We start from the raw sequence: 24,514 nt of genomic DNA on the forward strand, positions 1-24,514 counted from the left end.
TACAACTTACCATTTTAAACTTTCAGCAATGTAGACATTTATTTTTGTATTCTTTTTTTTTTTACTGAACACGCCAGATTCTAACCCACAACTGGGATCTTTCAGTGAGCTAGGGTTGATGGGTGGATGTACTCAGATTCTCCCTCAGATGTCTCTGCTACAACAGGGAATGACGACACTCTATAGATATTGTTATTGTCACTCACTGATAGTATTGCTGTTCTGATGTGGTTCTAGATATTAAACATGGCAAATATGTATATTCATTATATGATATTAAGTAAAACCTTATTACAATAAACTAAAAATCATTCCCACAATAGGAATGAAGTAGCTGTATACTATTGACCCTGTGCCCGTGGTGTAAAGTAACTAAGTACATGTACTCAAGTACTGTGCTTAAGTACACTTTTTTACTTTACTGGAGTATTTCCCATTTTCAGTACTTTTACTTCTACTCCACTACATCTCAGAGGCAAATATTGTACTTTTACTCCACTACAATTATTTGAAAACTTTAGTTACTAGTTACTTTGCAGATATAAATTATTACATTATAAAACATACATTAACCACTTTAGTACTATTTTATACATACTGTAGGCTATTTGAAAATAGCCGATCTACAAGCTCACAACGCGTCGCATCGTTGTGAGCTTGTAGATCTGCTATTTTCAAATATTTTAGTACTTTTACTTTTGGTACATTAAGTACATTTTGACACCAATACTTTTGTACTTTTACTCAAGTAAATTTTGAATCCCGGACTTTTACTTGTAACTGAGTACTTCTACATTGTAATATACTTTTACTCGAGTAAAATATTTGAGTACTTTTTCCACCACTGCCCTGTGCATATTTGTAACAGCAAGTTTATTCTGTAAAGGAGTCTCTCTATAAAACATACACTCTATACCTTTAAGTAAAGCATTACAACATACACTTTGCTTTGTCTTTGCATGCATCTCTTTATTCATGACGATGTTTACAACATCTTGGATTATGTATTCATTTAAAAGCCCTGACAGGTCACCACTGTAATAATATGTGATACAATACAGATATCTACTGTATGAGTTTAGGATTAAACAGAGTCCCAAAGAGAGGAAAAAAACAAATTAAAACCATGAAAAATAGTAAATATTGCATCATGCCTTTTATACCACGGCTGTGCTTTTCTAAAATACATGCATGCGAACCTAAACATGTTTAAGGAACACGTCTGATCTTCATCGCTACAGCCTTCAGGGAGTAAAAATAACCCTTCCAGTTGTACCAGATTACACCTGAGTGGGCGTGAGGCGTCTTTCCCCAAAGGTAAGCACCGTTGGGATTAGCATGGGTACAGCCCTTGTACCAAAATGCACCGTAACGATCAATTGCACAGTTCCTGGCAACCGTGTCCTGATCTTTGTCAAAGGTTGAGAATTTCCATCCATTGCTATAGGTCAGTGCGTCTCCTGCTCCTCCATCCTGGAAGTCAGCAACCTGCAGCTTGTAGCCATCAGCCTCAGAACCCACAGAGAAAGAGGAGTAAGAGGCAAACGCTGTGTTTCCCTCAAAGTCCTCCATGTCCACCCTCAGCTGATACGTTGTGTTCTTGGTAAGGAGATGCATGTTCTCCAGTCCCAGCCAGTACTCGCCTGATGCGTCTCCAAACCCAGCTTGGTACTGAGCCCAGGGTCTGTAGAAGTTCAGAGTGCCGTCCACTCTTCTCTGGATGACTGTCCACTTCCCTCCATCTGTGTCCATGTCACAGTAGACCTTGACAGGAGCAGTAGTGGGGTAGATGGTGTACACACCACTCGCTGTGGAGACATCGTTGTAGATTTCGTCACAGTCCAGAACCAGGTCGAGATCACAACGAGGAGCAGAGTGGACTGTTACAGCCAGAAACAGAACTGCAACGACAAGTATCATCTTGAAGGCTTTAAGTCGCACCTTGTAGTTCAGATCAAATGACTTCTGAGTGTGTTGAGTGTATGTTCAGCTCCAGTAGAAGGTCAATGCAGTCTGAGGTTGAGAGAACCCTCTTTTATAGTTAAGAATGAGGACGTATTGAAACTAAAGATAATCATCAAGTGTGTGTGTGTGTGTGTGTAAATAATATCGGCAGCCACAATGGTGGCAGATCACTTTTAACTATTATACAACATTATTGTGTAATGCGCGTGTGTGTTATACAATATTATTGTATAATAGTTAAAAGTGATCTGCCACCATTGTGGCCGCCGATAGTATTTACACACACACACACACACACACACACACACACACACACACACACACACACACACACACACACGCACACGCACTCACACACACATGCCACGCACGCACGCACGCACGCACGCACGCACGCACGCACGCACGCACGCACGCACGCACGCACGCACGCACGCACGCACGCACGCACGCACGCACGCACGCACGCACGCACGCACACACACACACACACACACACACACACACACACACACACACACACACACACACACACACACACAATGGTAGAACCTTTTTTAACAAATCAATGAATTATTTTCGTATTATTCTATAAAAATTGATGAATTGAATTGTCCTATTATTCTAGCTTATAAGTCCTAGCTGTACATCTCTGTCATTGACTGTATGGTGAGTCCATCACTGATTTCTGTGTCCAACTGGTTTTTCTCTAGACGGTCAACACCACATTTAAAACCTGTTGAAAATCACTGGTCAAGATTCAAACTAAGAACACTGACCAGTGTATCCCTGCATATCAGTATTACGATGCATAATGAGTGCATGTGATGTGCATGTGTTGTATATGTGTTGTGCACGTGAGTGTTGTATGTCTATCCACCCCAGCTAGACAGGGTTTCTACAACAGCATGAGAGATGCACGACTAACAGCTAATAGCAAAACAACAATTATAAATAATAAATATATACAAATGATGTGCATAGTCATAGTGTATTCAGGTGTGTGTGTGCGTGTGTGTGCGTGCGTGTGTGCGTGCGTGCGTGTATGTGTGTGTGTGCGTTGGTATGTAAATATGATCTAAATATGATCTATAAATAAAGTTTGATTTGATTTGATTTGAACTGCTTCCTCCGGCGGGATGAGAAAAAGGTCACCAAAAAAGAAACAAAAACAAAACAAAGAAACATTGAAGACACCTTCTCTACGTCTACGGCACTGTTTCTCAACCAGTGGGTCGGCACCCAAAAGCAGGCAAAGGGCCGTAATATATTGGGCCTTGACTTCTTGGTCAACACCAAAAATGTGGGTCCATTTAAAACCTGTTGAGAATCACTATTCAAGACTGAAAGAACACGGACCAATGTAACAATGTAAATCAGTGCTGCTATGGTGCTTGTGTGCACATGAGTGTCTAATTAATTATCTATCCTAAACTAGATATTTCCAATTGTAATATGGACGGGCCGGCCACCTCTATGAAAAGGTTATTGAAACGTTGATGGTTTACTTTAGGAGATTGAGTTTATTTCCATCTTTCCATCCAGTAAATAGCAGCTCATATTGTAGCTGATCCTGCAGGTTGACATGGAACATTTCTCTGCTTCATCAGTGTGAATCCATCTGAAATGATTCACCTTGTTTACTTACTACACACACACACACACACACACACACACACACACACACACACACACACACACACACACACACACACACACACACACACACACACACACACACACACACACACACACACACTTCCGATGGTAGAATGCATTTTCTAACAAATCAATTCATTATTTTCCTATTATTTTCATAATTGATCAATTATTTTCCTATTATTCTAGCGTATCAGTCCTAGCTGTAGGCTACATCTCTATCATTGACTGTATGGCGAGTCCATCACTGATTGCTGTGTCAAGATTTAAACTAAGAACACTGACCAGTGTATCCCTCAGTATTGTGCTGCTTATGAGTGCACGTGTTGTGCATGTGATGTGCACGTGTTGTGCACAGGGCCGGATACAGAAATTATTAACTGGGGGGGCATTAATAAATGTTTGGGGGGCGGCTTCCTCAGCGCCGCGCGAAAAAAAAATTGGGGGGGCCCAAAACCATTTGGGGGGTTTTCGGGGGCCCCAAACCCCCCAAATGCGTAGGAAAATATGCATAGGAAAATATGCATTTTGGCACAGTTAGACCTATAAAAAAGAAATATCCTTTTTTTCGGCTGTTTGTGTATTACTGCTTCCTATTGTTCTTTTGGGCTTGTTTTCCTAGGCTTCTTTCTCTCGCAATATCTGGCAACACTGCCCATGGAAAATCAGGGCAGAGGATTATTTGAATTGTGCAATGATACATGATGGAATATGATTAAGGATTATTTTGATTATGGTAAGCTCACATTTCATATCATGACATAAATGTAACTTTCAAAAAAAGGGGGGGCAGTCAGGGCATTTGGGGGGGCATTGCCCCCCCTTGCCCATGCCTAGATCCGGCCCTGGTTGTGCATGTGTTGTGCACGTGAGTGTTGTATGTCTTTCCAACCCAGCTAGACAGGGTTTCTACAACAACGTGGCGTTATCAACCTACAATGAGAGCATGAACGCCCAGACTAGATATTCAGGACGGAGGTTGGGAGATTTTTTTTTTTTGGGGGGGTTTACAATTTCCTTTTGTCAAACCTCCACCAGTGTTGTATATGTATCAGTTTTCTTCCTCATACCTTCAATACTCCTTCAATTATCCTTCCACATGGGTGTAACTTATTTATTGGTGCCAGTTTCCCTGGATTCATTCAAAAACGGATTCATGGACTGCATGGGGTGTGGTCAGACAATGAAACAATTAAAATCAACCGCATGCACAGTGAAAAACTGGGGCAGGAAAATAGAAAAAACAGAAGGCATGTCATCTGTTCAGGAGCTATTTGCGACCAAGGCAAAGGAACTGGACAAGTAAAGCTGGTTGTCGTTAGTTGAGAGACAGTGTTTCAAAGTGTCCACTAATGACAATAACAACTATAATAACATACTCCACAATCATAATCCATGGAAACCCTCCATCCACAGCCTGGGTCCTTCTCCAACCTAAAAGTTATCTCACCTCTGATCAAAGTTAGGTGCCTTCACATTAAACTATTGTGACACTGCATTTATAAAAAAATCCTGGCATGCCCTTCATTAATCACTCATCATGTCTATTGTCTTTTTTGTCTCTCAAGTTTCCTTGTTCCAGTGTTCCATTGGCATTTTATCCTTGACGTTTCTGTGAGAAGCATTTAACATGTAATTATTACGTTTATAAATCAAAACAAATCAAGTATACTGTAGCTTGTAGTGTGTGTCTTTTTTCCATTGTTACATGTGCAAGCCTTGGACCTTCTCATCAACAGAGAATACCTGACAGAACCGGCGCCACGGGGGGGCCTGAGGGGGCCTGGCACCCTCAGTTTCAAATTGTGCCCCCTCAGTTTATTTTAGAGAAAAGAAAAAAAATGCACACAACATAAGCCTAACCTAACCCTAACCCTAAAACCGAAATAAAGTAACAAAAAAACTCCCAAAAACGTCCACAATCCGCTCAAAAAAAATAATATATATATATATATATATATATATATATATATATATATATATTTAGGTGATTAAGTGACTCAGTAGTTAATGCAGACATACTATTGTTTTAAAATGTGCAGCACATTGGAATACATCCTATGACACATTAGGCGTCCGTAGGTATAATTTAGGGCTAGGCCAATGTGTTTTTGGTAAAATTATTATTTTGCATGTCCGTGGCAAAAATGAAATATTGATGAAAATGTCCATCAGGAGCTGCCATGGTGAAGACCCCTGATGTACTGTACATAGAATAGGAAATAGAACAGGAAATACAAAAAAGTATGAACATGATTACATGCAAAAATGAGTGTGCATGCAATCAGAACTTTGGCTAGTTAGCTAACGTATAGAAAACAAGGGTATAGGCTATTATGATCTGAGAATGCATCCGTTATAGGCTAGATCTATAGTGCTTGCCAACGTGTCGTCACCACGGGGGGCGTGGCATAGTAGCTGCGGACATACTGGTGGGGGGGCAATGATAAGTCAACCTGTTTATACCCCACCAAGATGTCCTCCGCTACCAAATGACACTTGTTGACGCCCCCTTCAGGATTGTTGGCACGCACTATAGGCTATAAGCAAGAAAATCTTAACTTATACATAGTGAAGGCTGTGTACTGTGTGTACGCAAATAAGTTGTTTTATTGTAACAGCAAAGTCATTCAGTGTTTTTAATAAAAGCTATGTATTTTGAAAATTCAGTAAACAATAACACTGTGACTGAAACAATAATATTGTGATGCCTATAGATTGCTTACATATTGTTATAAATGTCCTTTAAGCCCCAATGGGCACAAGGAATAATGCATAACACTTTAACCACTTTAACCCCGGTGTCCTGGTGTCCTGGTCATTATTCGGTTCTTAAGTCTGACGTCGTTTTGTAGTCCGACGTCACGTCCGGGTCCAAAAGGCACCAGCGCCGTCCACTCTTCATTGTAAACAAACATGTTGGAACCCGTAAATCTTTTTACAATAACCTCCTTTTTCAGAAATGAACCATTGAGGGTTAATAAGGGTCTTAATGCTAATATCATAGACAGTAAAAAGTAGGCTAATATATATATTTATATTTGTATTTATTTATTATTATTATTAACATTATAATATATATTTATTTATATATATATATTTATATATAGTATATAAAACAACGATTTCATCTTCTTTTTGTGGTTGCCAGGAAAGCGGTAGAATGACACTTTAGTCGTTATTTTAGTCTCAGATCTGTTAAAACAGCGAGGGACACAACACTGCGCATATTGGGAAAATACACACTTGGACCCGGAAATTATTCTAGCGGGGCGCAATGTCACGTCTTAAGAACCGAATTGGTAGAAATGTTCATTTTTTGCTATAATAGAAGATCTACAAGGACACAACAATTGCAATTATACTGTGTGACTTGGATAGGATAGTATACGATTATTATTATTGCCATACTTTAGATAACTAGACATTGTTGCAACACACCAAACAGTTGCAGTTTAACGTTCTTCAGATAGCTAAGCAACCAACTCTTTTGTGATAGAAAGCATGTTTTACTTTGATTGGCAGCCTACATTCGCAACGTGATGCGATCATGCGTCGCTAGTTTGTGCTTGAAAAGTTATCCATGCTTAATGATGTTGAATAAGGCATACAGACTTTCTGTTGTGCTTGCTTACCACATCACCTCCTTCCTTCACATGGTAAACTGTCCTCTCTACAAGTCTGCCACCCCGTTTACTGTACTGTAACTGAAAACTGAATTTCTCCCACGGGATCAAATAGGTCTAATTATTATTGAAGGTGATGGAAGACGGTCTCAGCCAAGTGCAGTCTGTAGCTCAGCATTGGTAAGACAGTGTCGGCGGCTGCCAGGAGGATGAAGAGCGAGAAAGGAGGTGGTTGGTTTGGGGGGTCCCTGAACCTCACATTGAGGACCAGTGCAGTAATACAGTGCTAGAGGGGTGCTGATTTCATGTTTTGATCCTCAGATCAGCCCAAAAGGCCTTCCAACCTAATCACCAATGACTCAGCTCAGATCGGTGAGAGCGGCACAATACACAAACATTCTGGACATAACTGGAACGACTAGAATGAAAAGTGAGGGGGCAAAATATCTCGCCACAACCCCCATTCCGGTGCCAGAGTTGGGATGCCGTCAAACCCCAAAAAGTGGGCCCTTGAGGGGGGTCCCCAGCAAAACGTGTTAATATAGCATCACAGTCAGTTTAACCACTTTAACCCAATATACATCGGCTATTTGAAAATAGCTGATCTACAAGCTCATGACGGTCACGATGCGCGTTTGTGAGCTTGTGGATCTGCTATTAAATTTTTTTTTTAAACTTTTGTAAATATTTTAACATGCATATCTAGCATGGGGGTCCCTGGCACAAAATATTTTCAAATCTGCCAATACTAATTTGGGGGTCCTTGATTTGAAAACGTGTGAGAACCACTGGCATACACAGCACTCAGTTGAGTGGTTTTGGTGTGGCAGCACTTCGGCAAGCAACACTGAATGAGTGATGGTGGTGGATGCAGCTGCAGCACACTTCTATTGACCCAGCCCTATCTATCTAAAGCAGACCGTAGACATTGTCTGCCTTCATATCTACCTCAGGTAAAGCTAATCTGACCCGCTATCTAGGTGTCTTCATCACCCGCCGGCAGTCCTAATTCCTAGACGACACCCTACCGTCCCCAAAAGGGCAGTTACACAAACACAAGACACTTTTATCTTCTCAGCTGCTTTAACACAGGTGTTGTTTGATTATGAAACACACCTGTTGTCAATTAGTCGATCACAGAGTCCACGCTCACCCTCCACCCAATTGAGTCCCCAAACTCCATCCACACACACACACACACACACACACACACACACACACACACACACACACACACACACACACACACACACACACACACACACACACACACAGAGATCACACTGTAGTCTAACTACAAGTCTCTACATAAAATAAAATGAAACCAAGGCTACCGTTCCAGACCTATACAGGCTATATATATATATATATATATATATATATAATATATATATATATATATATATATATATATATATATATATATATATATATATATATATATATATATATATATATATATATATATATATATATATATATATATATATATATATATATATATATATATATATATATATATATATATATATATATACATATATAAAATTTGAAAAAGTAACAGTTGACCGCAAACAGGCTGTCTGCTTAGCCTACTGCTGCACAATGCTTCCGCCTGGTGGACAGAGGAAGTCATTGTCATTGTGCGTTTCTACTATGTCCACAGATACAGTATAAACACTTAAGAATTCTATAAACTGCTGAGTGTTGACCTGCTGGCCACTACTGAGCACCCTGTCCTGATCTCAGGCTAATATGCACATCACATGCACATCACATGCACATCACATGCACGACACAAGCACTCATAAGCTACATACACTGGTCAGTGTTCTGTCAGTCTTGACCATTTTCTACATGTGGTGTTGACCGTCTAGTGAGAAACCAGTTGGACACAGCAATGAGTGATGGACTCACCATCACTGATTTTTATAATCTGCCACTTTTAATTTAGTGTTTTTCCTTAAAACCATGCACCTTACATTATCTGTCTAACTGCCTGATACCACTGCAATTTTTCCACCACACACCTTATATGTATGTAATGCACCGTATATTTATTATGTATGTTTTTCTGTTTCTTCCTTTCCATATCTCTTTATACCTTTCTTAAAACTGCAATGATGGGGTTTGTGCAACAAGTAATTTCACCCACTTGTACCATCGGTAAACCTGTGATGTGACGATATTTGAGTTGAACTGGGCTACACATTAGACCAAATAGACTACGAAATGTTACATATATTTTCCATTTACTGAACACGGGCCAATTATATTCGTACTGGGATCTTTAAGTGAGCTAGGGTTGATTTGTGGATGTACAGATTCTCCCTCAGATGTCTTTAGATATTGTCACTCACTGATAGTATTGCTGTTCTGATGTGGTTCTAGAAATTAAACATGGCAAATATGTATATTCATTATATGACATTAAGTAAAACATTATTACAATAAACTAAAGATCATTCCCACAATAGGAATGAAGTAGCTGTATACTACTGTCCCTGTGCCCGTGGTGTAAAGTAACTAAGTACATGTACTCAAGTACTGTGCTTAAGTACACTTTTGAGGATTTTTTACTTAACTGGAGTATTTCCCACTTTCAGTACTTTTACTTCTACTCCACTACATCTCAGAGGCAAATATTGTACTTACTCCACTACAATTGTTTGAAAAATTTTGTTACTAGTTACTTTGCAGATATAAATGATTACATTATAAAACATACATTAACCACTTTAGCCCTATTTTATACATAGGCTATTTGAAAATAGCAGATCTACAAGCTCACAACGCATCGCATCGCGACACGTTGTCAGCTTGTAGATCTGCTATTTTCAAATATTTGAGTACTTTTACTTAAGATCAAAAGTAAAAGTACTAAAATATTTGAAAATACGGATCTGCAAGCTGACAACGCGTCGCGATAACACGCTTTGTGAGCTTGTAGATCGGCTATTTTCAAATATTTTAGTACTTTTACTTTTTGACACCAATACAAATACACCAATGGTACTTTTACTCAAGTAAACTTTGAATCCCGGACTTTTACTTGTAACTGAGTACTTCCACATTGCAGTATACTTTTACTAAAACATTTGAGTACTTTTTCCACTGCCCTGTGCATATTTGTAACAGCAAGCTTATCTTGTAAAGGATTCTCTCTGCATACAGTAACATAGACTCTAAACACTTAGACCCTCTATATACTTATAAAACAAGCTACAATACAAAAGTATGGTAGTTATAATGTGCTGTTATAATGTGCATAATAATGTAATTTGAGCAAAACTGAAAATACTTCATAATTCATAAACCTTGTTATAAGTTGTTATGTATCGTTATGAACATGTATAACGAGTGTTATGAAGCCTTATAATGCATTGTAAATGTCATTATAATGAATTATAAACCCGACCTTTAAGTAAAGCATTACAACATACACCTTGCTTTGTCTTTGCATGCATCTCTTTATTCATGACGATGTTTACAACATCTTGGATTATGTATTCATTTAAAAGCCCTGACAGGTCACCACTGTAATAATATGTGATACAATACAGATATCTACTGTATGAGTTTAGGATTAAACAGAGTCCCAAAGAGAGGAAAAAAACCAATTAAAACCATGAAAAATAGTAAATATTGCATCATGCCTTTTATACCACGGCTGTGCTTTTCTAAAATACATGCATGCAAACCTAAACATGTTTAAGGAACACGTCTGATCTTCATCGCTACAGCCTTCAGGGAGTATTGAGTACCCTTCCAGTGGTCCCAGATTACACCTTTTGAATAATTATCTAGTTCCGTCTGTCCCCGAAAGTAAACACCATTGGGATTAGCATAGCCACAGCGCCAAATGTACTTGTACCAAAATGCACCAATATAATGACTTGCACAGTTCTTGCTGCTCGTGCCGTCCTGATCTTTGTCAAAGGTTGAGAATTTCATTCCATTGTGATAGGTCAGTGAGTCTCCTGCTCCTCCATTCTTGAAGCCAGCAACCTGCAGCTTGTAGCCATGAGCCTCAGAACCCACAGAGAAAGAGGAGTAAGAGGCAAACGCTGTGTTTCCCTCAAAGTCTTCCATGTCCACCCTCAGCTCATACTTTCTGTCCTTGGTAAGGAGATGCATGTTCTCCAGTCCCAGCCAGTACTCGCCTGATGCGTCTCCAAACCCAGCTCGGTACTGAGCCCAGGGTCTGTAGAAGGTCACAGTGCCGTCCACTCTTCTCTGGATGACTGTCCACTTCCCTCCATCTGTGTCCATGTCACAGTAGACCCTGGCAGGTGGAGTAGTGGGGTTGATGGTGTACACACCACTCGCTGTGGAGACTTCGTCACAGTCCAGAACCAGGTCGAGATCATTGTCACAGTCCAGATCAGTGTCGTACTGCAGGGACCAAAATTTAGCTCTGGGATTTACACATTTGTACATAAATGGCGCTGGAATCTGGATCTGGAATTTTCTGGAATTTTCCCGAATTTCATGATCACCATTGTTGTAGTTTTCCTCACAGTCCAGATCCAGGTTGAGTCCACAACGAGGAGCAGAGTGGACTGTTACAGCCAGAAACAGAACTGCAGCAACAAGTAACATCTTGAAGTCTTTGAGTTGTAGCTTGTTGTTCAGATCAAAGGACGTCTGAGTGACACACACACACACACACACACACACACACACACACACACACACACACACACACACACACACACACACACACACACACACACACACACACACACACACACACACACACACACCAACCAACCAACCACATTATTCAAAGCATGCACTGCTCAAGGTGCGGCCATAGTTGAATGATTATATATGAGCCCCAACTGTTCCCTGAGACACTGCCCCCTATTATTATTATTATTATTATTGTTCTGAATAAACATAAAAATGCATGACAGTCTGTCTAGGATTCTGTTTAATCAGTCTGTCAGTAATAAAGCTATACACGATTATGCCTTATGTGAATTCATATTTTGAATAAGAGCTTGGTGAAAAGAAAAACATCCTTCAACTCGTTAAAACCGGATAAGCATCTGTGTCATTTTAACGATTTTATCGTTGGCTATTACAAAATAGCAGATATACAAGCTCACAGCGCGTCACTTCGTGCCACGCTGTGAGCTTGTATATCTGCTATTATTGAACATTTTTGAAATTTTGATATATATTTTTTAACACAGATCTTCTCTTCTGGTGGTCCCTGGCACAAAACATTTTCAGATCGGGGGTCCACGTCCAAATACATATAATTATGGGGGTCCTTGGCACGAACATGTTTGAGATTGGCACGAACATGTTTGAGAACTATAGGGTTAATAGTTCCTGGCAACACAACAGGTTTACTATATTTAATGAACGTCCTTACTGGAAACTAGCTGCTGTGTTTGGAATTTGAACTGACAGAGGATTCCTGTAGACTGACAGTAAACAGGATAGACAGCTCATCATGTTGTAAATCAACAATTTTTCGGCAAAAATACAAGTACATACCCCTGGGGAACTCCGGTCAACCAAGTATATCCAGTAGGGTTTAAATGGTTATAAAGAAAACATCACATGGATGCACCTGGGACGTATCATCAGTGTTGTAGCCTGGGGTCATCGGGTGTTTCGGGTCTCGCAACAACATCGCCCAGGTGACCCAGCCGGGGTTGATCAAGCCCCGACTTACGTCCCAGTAGCTACCCACGGTCAGTCCTCTTAGGCAGAGACAGGGCCACTCAAAGAACGTATAGATATTTACTTTGAAAAGTGTTTAAATCAAAACACCTTGCCAGAACCGGCTATGAAACCTTTTGTTTTAACCAAAACATATCACTTAACCTACCTTTCACCTTTCACTTAACCTACCTTTCACCTTATACATTGGATATTTTCCAACAAGAAATATGACATTTTCAAGCTTGTGGATCTGGTACTTTTGATGCTTTTGTGTGACACTGTATGATCAGAGTGTAAAAGAGAGAGTTGCGTCACGCTTTGATCTCATCACAAAGCAGGATGTTGCCTCCTGTAGTTCCAAACATAGGAACTTCCTCATTGAGATAGAAACAGAACTTCCGCATTCCATTCTTACGATGGGAGTCAACGCTAGTGTCGTCACTCTCATAGTTATATCACGCTGAGTATGATCAAGTTGGGTGTTGTTAATATACACAAAAACACAAACATTTAGAATATGGAGTTAAGAGTTTTCTGCCCGACAACCAGTGGTGGAAGAAGTACTCAAAAGTTTTACTTAAGTAAAAGTATCAATACTGCAATGTAGAAGTACTTAAAGTAAAAGTCGGGAATAAAACATTTACTTGCATAAAAGTACAAAAGTATTGGTATCAAAATGTACTTAAAGCACCAAAAGTAAAATTACTAAAATGTTGCCTTATATAAAATAGCACTAAAGTGGTTAATGTATGTTTTATAATGTAATAATTTATATCTGCAAAGTCAGTAGTAACTAAAGTTTTCAAATATTTGTAGTGGAATAAAAGCACAATATGTGCCTCTGAGATGTAGTGGAGTAGAAGTAAAAGTATAGACAATTGGAAATACTCCAGTAAAGCCAAAGTACCTCAACATTTTACCTAAGTACAGTACTACAACAGAGATATCATATTTCACTGCCTACCATGACTGTTGAACAATCAATGAGCCTTCCTGTCACCAGGCTGTCCTGAAGACACAGCATTATTCTTCTGTGTATATCACTGTTGACAGGCAGAAAACTCTTATCTGCATGTTCTAACTTTTTTAGTTTTTTTTCATAAATTGACGTCATACTTGATCATACTACAGCGTCACACACATAAGCATCAAAAGTAGCAGATCTACAAGCACGAAACGTTTTGAGCTTAAGGATCTGCTGCTTTTGTTATTTTTTAATTTAAATCCTGAAAAGCAACAGTTTTGGACATAATGAGGTTTCCACCTGACAGAGACAATATATGACTATTATGACTAAATACTATTACATGTTTTTATAATCTGCTACTTTTAAATGCCTCATAAAAAAAAAATCCCCCTTAATCCATGCACCTTATGTACATTATCTGTCATTACGTCTAACTGCTTGATACCACTGCACATTTTTCCACGCACACACCTTATATGTATGTAATGCACCGTAAGTATATTTATTATGTATGTTTTTTCTGTTTCTTCCTTTCCATATCTCTTTACAGCTTTCTTAAAACGGCAATGATGGGGTTTGTGCAACAAGTCATTTCACCCACTTGTACCATCTATTTTTTTTCTTTTTTATTGAACAAACCAATTATGTTCATATACTGTAGAGAGACGCTGGACAAAGCTGGATATACGGCGGTTAGTAGGGGGTACTAACCACCAAAAATGGCCAAATCGTTACGCGGCGGATAAAAGCATGAAATTTGATACAGATGTCCCTTGGGTCATCCTAAGGGCCGTTTCAAACTCGGGTCCCGGGTGCGCACTCCAGACCACATGGCAGATGTTGTGGTAGTGTGAACGTAGCGAACCGTTCCCCGTAACGCATCATCGTACCGTACTCGAAACCACCTGGGGAGGTAGTCTCGGGTCCGATTGCTGCGGAGTCGGGAACGGAACGTGGCAGTGTGAATCCATCCGTACCAAGAGAAGGAAGTGGACAGACTGGACTGCTAAGCATATATCATTTATATATTTGTTATAATGACGCATTATTTTAGCTGGGTTATACCTTCTCATAGTTCTACTTGAATGTTGACAAGAAATAATAATCCCGCTAGTGTTTGAGTAGCGCGAGCCGTAAAAAATAATAAACAAAAAACACATGTGTGGCGAACGTATTTATAAGGATAAATACACCAAGGGTTAGTCCGTGACGTCATACCAAGGATGCGTCCGTGACGCCAGTATCATATTAACAGACAACGTTACATTTCGAGGTTTCAAAGACCAGTGCACACACTGCTTTGGTTGTGTATTGTTGATCTGTTGTTATTATAACTCGAGACAACGTCAGGAACACAGTCAAACTTTATTATTCACTTTAGAGTGACTTTTCTTCTGTGAATGACATTCTCTCTTCCAAAGCCCCATAGTCAACAGCGCCCCCATGAGGCACATATTTACCATTACTGCTAAATTAAATGGTCTCGAGTACGAAAGGATTTTGGCCAGTGTGAATGCTGACCAGCTGGGAGAAGCCAAGCGTACTCGGGACCGGTTTGATTCAAACGAACCCAGTCTGAAACTGCCCTTAAACATCCTAGAAGGGGTGCCCAAAAAAATCTTAAACAGGAAGTGAGTTATGGACAAAATTCAAAATGGCCACCTAAACTGTTGACCATTGACTCAAAAGACACCAAAATAATCTCCAAAAAGCATAACATTTGGCACATATGTCCCTTGGGTCATCCTAAGACATCCTAGAAGGGGTGCCCAAAGGAATCTGAAACAGGAAGTGAGTTATTGACTAAATTGAAAATGGCCGCCTAGTGTTGTCGATTGACTCAAAAGACAACCAAAGAATCTCATAAAAGCATACAATTTGGCACACATGTCCTTTTGGTCATCCTAAGACATCCCAGAAGGGGTGCCCAAAAATATCTTAAACAGGAAGTGAGTCATTGACAAAATTGAAAATGACCGCCTACAGTGTTGTCGATTGACTCAAAAGACAACTAAAGAATCTCATAAAAGCATACAATTTGGCATACATGTCCCTTGGGTCATCCTAAGACATCCTAGAAGGGATGCCTGAAATTATCTGAAACAGGAAGTGAGTTATTGACTAAATTGAAAATGGCCGTGTACAGTGTTGACAGATGATGCAAAAGACACTCATAAAAAATAATCTCATAAAAGCATGAAATTTGGTACAAATGTCCCTTGGGTGATCTGAATGCATCCTAAGAGGTGCCAAAAAAAAAAGTTTTAATAGTCTCTAAATGGAAAACACTCCTCCCACACGGGCTGCACTGCTACAATATTCAAATCGAGCAGCCAATCTGGCATTTGGTCCAGAAGCCTGAAAGCTATGCAATCTCTACCATCTTTTCAATTTAGTCAATAACTCACTTCCTCTTTCAGATTATTTTGGGCACCCCTTCTAGGACGTGTTAGGATGACCCAAGGGACATATGTGCCAAATTGTATGCTTTTTGGAGATTCTATAGGCTTTTTTAGTCAATCGCCAACACTGTAGGCGGCCATTTTCAATTTAGTCAATAACTCACTTTCTGTTGAAGACTTTTTTGGGCACCCCTTCTAGGATGTCTTAGGATGACCCAAGGGACATGTGTGACACATTTTATACTTTTTGGAGATTCTTTAGTTGTCTTTTGAGTCAATCGACAACACTAGGCGGCCATTTTCAATTTGGTCAATAACTCACTTCCTGTTTCAGATCTTTTTGGGCACCCCTTCTAGGATGTCTTAGGATGACCCAAGGGACATGTGTGCCACATTTTATGCTTTTTGGAGATTATTTTGGTGTCTTTTGAGTCAACGGTCAACAGTTTAGGTGGCCATTTTGGATTTTGTCCATAACTCACTTCCTGTTTAAGATGTTTTTGGGCACCCCTTCTAGGATGTTTTAGGATGACCCAAGGGACATCTATATCAAATTTCATGCTTTTATCCGCCACGTAACGATTTTTCACTTAGTGCCCCCTACTACTTGGGTACTAATTGGGGGTGCCACATAACTGTGGATATAACCTGGGCACCAAAACTCTATTAACTGTAGGCCTACTATTAAATATTTGGCCTTAAATTATATTACAAAATTAATATATGTACTCCCCTCCCCAATTATAAACTAAATGTGAATAGGCTATTTATCACATTAAAATGTATAAAAACAGGGGTCTACTGTAACTGTTCCATTTTCCGTATTGTTGCTTAATTAAACTTAAACTTTATTTGAAGCCCCCATGTGGCATGCCATGTTGAACATGGGATTGCTGTCCATGTTCACCTGATAACCTCTTCCTGACAGGTCTCTTGAGGTCAATGGTGCCTGTAAGGCTAAAAAAAGACTGAGCTAAAAGCCCCCATGATGACATTTGTTACTTTGTGCTCTGATGTTAATTCTAATGAAACCTCTCACTGTAAGGACCTCTGTGCCAAGTGTTATAGTATTGTGGAAGATGTGAATGATGCCAATAGACAATTCCTCAACTACTCTGATAAGGTACACAACATCACACCGTGTGTCATGTGTATGTAGCTGGATTTGATTGTATTTGGTTGGCCAGGAAAAACTCCTGACCTTGAGTACAAAACTCACACCATACGCATAAGCCTATGCATTTTTCTATGTTTGAAAATATGAACAAGTTATGAGAACTGCGTATATGGCTAAGAAACTGCTGATTAGCCTTTTCACTGGATTCTAAAAGAAGAAACAATATCAGAACAGAGGCAATACATTGTTGCTATGAGCTAATGGGGTCTATCAAGCTCTAATACAGCTATCTGATTGTGATACTCTAAGTGTCAGCCATTCAAGTGGCTTAGATGTAATTCTTGCCAAGCAGCCAGCCCTTAGGTAGCAGCTCTTCTTTTAATTTACTTTACTGGCCTAATGGCCCAGATATTTTGCCAGATTCTATGTTGTCAGTTACTCTTGTGTCTGTCATCAAGGACAAGGCTGTAACAGTCTTAGTAGATTATTTACATCATTTTATCTGTAAATGGAACAGAGGGCCCCTAGGAACTCTGGGCACTTTTTTTTTTTTTTAAACACACACTTATTTATTTATTTATATTTTACATGTATTTTATATCCACAGCCTCTTTGCCCTCTACACCCACATGAGCTGGAACCCATAAAAATCCCATTCTACTTTATAGTGCTGTTAGGAGTTCACCCTGCAGAATTTTTGGAGCAGCCGCTGGGTCAGAGCAGATGACCACTTGCTGTGGCCTCACTTCTTCCACCCAATTTACTGCCCATATCAACACCACAACCTCCCTAACCCTATATATAATGCTGTCACCATGCGTTAATATTAGGCCTTAGATGTCATCAAAACGTTTTTTATTTGGGGGACTGTCTCGCATTGGGAAACTTGACGCTGGACTTTGTGAATGTGGGACAGAAGAAGCTGTACAGCATGTGATCATGGAATGTGCCATTTTCTGCATTACTAAATACTGGGCTATCCTGCTTCTCTATGACACTGGCCTGTACCATCGTGTGGGGCTATCAAACAAGCAGAATCTCTGTCATCTTTAAAGTCACTTCTAAAAACTCACCTATTCAGGAATGCCTTCCCCTAATTTACCTCATTTTCCCTATGTTGTAAATGCATATAAATGGTCTATATGTTGATGTAGGCACTTGTGTCTACATGAAATTGTATTTGTATTTACAGTTATATTTCTTTTAGACTCTTCTTATTTTTGGGTCGGGCTTACATGAGGCTTTGTATCTGTTTCGTCCATACATGGGCAGCCAAAAAAAAGTTTGTGACGTCCCCTTTCGTCATACATGGGCAGGGGTCATTTGTCCTCCGGCCCCAGCCAAAAAAAAGTTTGTGACGTCCCCTTTCGTCACGAACTATTCATGACATCATGAACTTCAGTTATAAAGTGGTTTGCAGGTGTGTTACATACTAGGACTTCATTTTGGGTCTGGCAGAACCAGGTCTCCTGGTCTCGTTCTATAATGTGTTTTATCTTGTTAGAACTTGTGCTAACTTGATGTGTCCTTATTTGTCATATATACACTTATATATATATATATATATATATATATATATATATATATATATATATATATTATATGTATAAATGTATGTATAAATGTATGTATAAATGTATATATATATACTTAACTTACTTAACTTCTTTAATGAATCACAATGTATATCAGTGCATTGTACTCGGCAGCCTCGCGTGACGTCACTTACGTAATGACGTCACGAACGTCATCTCCCCTTTCCAAAGTGGAAAATCTGCCATTGTTGTTCTTCACCGCACTAAACCCATGCTGCTGGGGAGAGCAGAATACCGTGCCGAAACTGGCAAGTTATTCTTTGGCTTAGAATCATATCTTCTCATTGTGTGTACCTTACTGATTAAATACGTTTAGTGTTTGGTTGTTGTCTCCGCCGGAGGCGGAGAGTATGTTTTCGCTTCGTCCCGCTGTGTCCCCCCCCCCCCACCCCCAGCCAAGCTAACATTGGTCAAGCTCCACGTGACACGTGACAATATGTTGACACCAATGCTTTTGATTGGCTAGAGGGACGTATGACGAAATACAATCCTATAAATAGGTGTGTCACTTCAAAAACCCATTTATGTTTTTTGAAGTGAGGTAAGACAGGATCAATCAGTCTTGATTGGAACAGTACCTTCCAGTACAAATCACCCGTCCGTGCGTGCGTGTGTGTGTCCCTCTGAGAGGACCTAACATTGGTCAGTTTCACGTGACATCACAATATGTAATATAAATATATAAATAGTCTGGCGGAGACTTGTGCTCCGAGGAGCACATTTTCTAGTTTTTCTTTTTTTACTGAACACACCAATTATTATGTTACGTATAGAGAGACTCTGGACAAAACTGGATGTACCGCGGTGGATTCGAACCCACAACTGGGATCTTTAACCCATTGAGACCTGAAGCCGATTCTACATGTCTCCTAAACCTCAACAGTTTTCTGAAAAACATATGTTTCTATATCAGTGGTGTTCAATCTTTTTCATGTCAAGGACCCCCAAAATTATATGTATTTGGCCGCGGACCCCCATCAAAATATTTTGTTCCAGGGACCCCCTAGAAGCAAATATTTGAGTTACAAATGTTCACTTTAAAAATATATATATTCAAAGATTTGCACACATTTTCAAGATTTTTCAAAAATAGCAGATCTACAAGCTCATAGCGCGGCACTCGGTGCCGCGCTATGAGCTTGTAGATCTGCTATTTTTGAATAGCCAAAGAGTAAAATAATGCTTTTTAGCTCAAATCAAAAAATGACACAGATCCAGGTCTTAATGGGTTAAGTGAGCTAGGGTTGATGTGTGGATGTACTCAGATTCTCCCTCAGGTGTCTCTGCTACAACAGGGAATGACGACACTCTTTAGATATTGTCACTCACTGATAGTATTGCTGTTCTGATGTGGTTCTAGAAATTAAACATGGCAAATATGTATATTCATTATATGACATTAAGATAAAACATTATTACAATAAACTAAAAATCATTCCCACAATAGGAATGAAGTAGCTGTATACGATTGACCCTGTGCCTGTGGTGTAAAGTACATGTACTCAAGTACTGTGCTTAAGTACACTTTTGAGGAATGTTTACTTAAATGTTTACTGGAGTATTTACCATTTTCAGTACTTTGACTTATAGGCAAATATTGTACTTTTACTCCACTACAATTATTTGAAAACTTTAGTTACCAGTTACTTTGCAGATATAAATGATTACATTATAAAACATACATTAACCACTTTAGCCCTATTTTATACATATATATGCTATTTTCAAATATTTTAGTACTTTTACTTTTGGTACTTTAAGTACATTTTGACACCAATACTTTTTACTTTTACTCAAGTACATTTTGAGTACTTTTTCCACCACTGCCCTGTGCATATTTGTAACAGCAAGCTTATTCTGTAAAGGAGTCTCTCTGCATAACATACACTCTAAACACTTAGACCCTCTACTTATAAAACAAGCTACAATACAAAAGTATGGTAGTTATAATATGCTGTTCTTCTAAGCATAATAACGTAATTTGACCAACACGGAAAATACTTCATAAACCTTGTTATAAGTATTGTTATGAACATGTATAACGAGTGTTATGAAGCCTTATAATGCATTGTAAATGTGATTATAATGAATTATAGACCCGACCTTTAAGTAAAGCATTACACAATACACCTTGCTTTGTCTTTGCATGCATCTCTTTATTCATGACGATGTTTACAACATCTTGGATTATGTATTCATTTAAAAGCCCTGACAGGTCACCACTGTAATAATATGTGATACAATACAGATATCTACAGTATGAGTTTAGGATTAAACAGAGTCCCAAAGAGAGAAAAAAACCAAATTAAAACCATGAAAAATAGTAAATATTGCATCATGCCTTTTATACCACGGCTGTGCTTTTCTAAAATACATGCATGCAAACCTAAACATGTTTAAGGAACACGTCTGATCTTCATCGCTACAGCCTTCAGGGTGTAAGAATAACCCTTCCAGTGGTACCAGACTACACCTTTTGCATAATGAAACGTCTGTCCCCAAAAGTAAACACCATTGGGATTAGCACGGTGACAGGCCCCGTACCAAAATGCACCTAAATAATAACTTGCACAGTTCAACTCGCTGTCAGTGTCCTGCTCTTTGTCAAAGGTTGAGAATTTCATTCCATTGGAGCGTGTGGTCAGTGAGTCTCCTGCTCCTCCATCCTTGAAGCCAGCAACCTGCAGCTTGTAGCCATCAGCCTCAGAACCCACAGAGAAAGAGGAGTAAGAGGCAAACGCTGTGTTTCCCTCAAAGTCTTCCATGTCCACCCTCAGCTGATACTTTTTGTCCTTGGTAAGGAGATGCATGTTCTCCAGTCCCAGCCAGTACTCGCCTGATGCGTCTCCAAACCCAGCTCGGTACTGAGCCCAGGGTCTGTAGAAGTTCACAGTGCCGTCCACTCTTCTCTGGATGACTGTCCACTTCCCTCCATCTGTGTCCATGTCACAGTAGACCTTGGCAGGTGGAGTAGTGGGGTAGATGGTGTACACACCACTCGCTGTGGAGACTTTTTTGTAGATTTCGTCACAGTCCAGAACCAGCTTGTGATAACCATGATCACCATTGTTGTAGTCTTCCTCACAGCCCAGATCCGGGTTGATTCCACAATGAGGAGCAGAGTGGACTGTTACAGCCAGAAACAGAACTGCAGCAACAAGTATCATCTTGAAGTCTTTGAGTTGTAGCTTGTTGTTCAGATCAAAGGACGTCTGAGTGTGTTGAGTGTATGTTCAGCTCCAGTAGAAGGTTCAATGCAGTCTGTGTGTGAGACCCTTCTCTTATAGTTAAGAATGGTGACGTATTGACACCAAAGAGATCGTATGATAGATAAAAGTACTCTGTCACCAGACCAGTCTGAGCTGCCTATACATTTTAGTTACATAGTACACACACACACACACACACACACACACACACACACACACACACACACACACACACACACACACACACACACACACACACACACACACACACACACACACACACACACACACACACACACACACACACACACACACACACACACACACCAACCAACCACATTATTCAAAGCATTTACTGCTCAAGGTGCGGCCATAGTTGAATGATTATAGAGCCCGCCTTGGAACCCAGAGGTCACAGGTTCAATTCCAGGCCCTGCAGCAATGTGTCAAAGTGTCCCTGAGCAAGATACATGACCCCTAACTGCTCCCCGAGACACTGCCCCCTAGTGCCCACTGCTCCTGTCACTAAGGATGGGTTAAATGCAGATACTGGTGTTTTCCAAAATATCCAGTGACAAAAACCACAAAGGTGTGTAGACTACATTATTATTATTATTATTATTGTTCTGAATAAACATAAAAATGCATGACCGTCTGTCTAGGATTCTGTGTAAACAGTCTGTCAGTAATAAAGCTATACACGATTATGCATTATGTGAATTCATATTTTGAATAGAGCTTGGTGAAAAGAAAAACATCCTTCAACTCGTTAAAACCGGATAAGCATCTGTGTCATTTTAACGATTTTATCGTTGGCTATTACAAAATAGCAGATATACAAGCTCACAGCGCGTCACTTCGTGCCACGCTGTGAGCTTGTATATCTGCTATTATTGAACATTTTTGAAATTTTGATATATATTTTTTAACACAAATCTTCTCTTCTGGTGGTCCCTTGCACAAAACATTTTCAGATGGGGGGTCCACGTCCAAATACATATAATTATGGGGGTCCTTGGCAAGAACATGTTTGAGATTGGCACAAACATGTTTGAGAACTATAGGGTTAATAGTTCCTGGCAACACAACAAGTTTACTATATTTAATGAACGTCCTTACTGGAAACTAGCTGCTGTGTTTGGAATTTGAACTGACAGAGGATTCCTGTAGACTGACAGTAAACAGGATAGACAGCTCATGATGTTGTAAATCAACTATTTTTCGGCAAAAATACAAGTACATACCCCTGGGGAACTCCGGTCAACCAAGTATATACAATAGGGTTTAAATGGTTATAAAGAAAACATCACATGGATGCACCTGGGATCAGTGTCGTAGCCTGGGGTCATCGGGTGTTTCGGGTCTTGCAACAACATCGCCCAGGTGACCCAGCCGGGGTTGATCAAGCCCCGACTTACGTCCCAGTAGCTACCCACGGTCAGTCCTCTTAGGCAGAGACAGGGCCACTCAAAGAACGTATAGATATTTACTTTGAAAAATGTTTAAATCAAAACACCGTGCCAGAACTGGCTATGAAACCTTTTGTTTTAACCAAAACATATCACTTAACCTACCTTTCACCTTTCACCTTTCACTTAACCTACCTTTCACCTTATACATTGGATATTTTCCAACAAGAAATATGACATTTTCAAGCTTGTGGATCTGGTACTTTTCATGCTTTTGTGTGACACTGTATGATCAGAGTGTAGAAGAGAGAGTTGCGTCATGCTTTGATCTCATCACAAAGCAGGATGTTGCCTCCTGTAGTTCCAAACATAGGAACTTCCTCATTGAAATAGAAACAGAACTTCCGCATTCCATTCTTACGATGGGAGTCAACGCTAGTGTCGTCACTCTCATAGTTATATCACACTGAGTATGATCAAGTATAGTTTGTTAATATACACAAAAACACAAACATTTAGAATATGGAGTTCAGAGTTTTCTGCCCGACAACCAGTGGTGGAAAAAGTACTCAAAAGTTCTACTTAAGTAAAAGTATCAATACTGCAATGTAGAAGTACTTAATGACGGGGTGCCGTGATTTTCAGTGATTTCCCCCCCCCCTAAAACATAATCATCCAGTATCATGGTTATACTAGGAGGAAGATTTTTTTTCAAAAAAGTGTACAGAAATTGTTAAAATTATGTTTTTATGTGGACATGCCTCCAGTTCATTAAGTATACCTGGTTCTCACCTTAGCACCTCCTCCACCACCTTAGCACCACCCACCTGTCCTAGTCCCTCCTCCTCCTCATGCCAAATTAAACATGGCAAATATGTATATT

General features: G+C 39.7%; 3 protein-coding genes across 3 annotated transcripts; all 3 read right to left on the bottom strand.

Annotated features, from left to right (window-relative positions):
* Window positions 1-943: 943 nt before the first annotated feature.
* Window positions 944-24,041, bottom strand: LOC308099367 (microfibril-associated glycoprotein 4-like; the record flags this gene model as incomplete). Its single annotated transcript, XM_080448111.1, has 3 exons — window positions 944-1,390; window positions 21,594-22,140; window positions 23,969-24,041. The coding sequence occupies 3 exons, from the start codon at window positions 24,039-24,041 to the stop codon at window positions 1,210-1,212; spliced, it is 801 nt and encodes a 266-aa protein (XP_080304237.1). The 3' UTR covers window positions 944-1,209.
* Window positions 1,402-1,920, bottom strand: LOC308098579 (microfibril-associated glycoprotein 4-like; the record flags this gene model as incomplete). The annotated part of the gene is made up of 1 exon (XM_080446989.1): window positions 1,402-1,920. A coding segment is annotated over one exon (519 nt), but the record flags the coding sequence as incomplete, so codon positions are not given.
* Window positions 10,707-13,956, bottom strand: LOC308098581 (microfibril-associated glycoprotein 4-like; the record flags this gene model as incomplete). Its single annotated transcript, XM_080446991.1, has 2 exons — window positions 10,707-11,645; window positions 13,897-13,956. The coding sequence occupies 2 exons, from the start codon at window positions 13,954-13,956 to the stop codon at window positions 10,962-10,964; spliced, it is 744 nt and encodes a 247-aa protein (XP_080303117.1). The 3' UTR covers window positions 10,707-10,961.
* Window positions 24,042-24,514: the final 473 nt, after the last annotated feature.

This window comes from Gymnoscopelus braueri (genome assembly GCF_963280865.1).
Source record: "Gymnoscopelus braueri genome assembly, chromosome: 13".
Lineage (NCBI taxonomy): Eukaryota > Metazoa > Chordata > Actinopteri > Myctophiformes > Myctophidae > Gymnoscopelus > Gymnoscopelus braueri.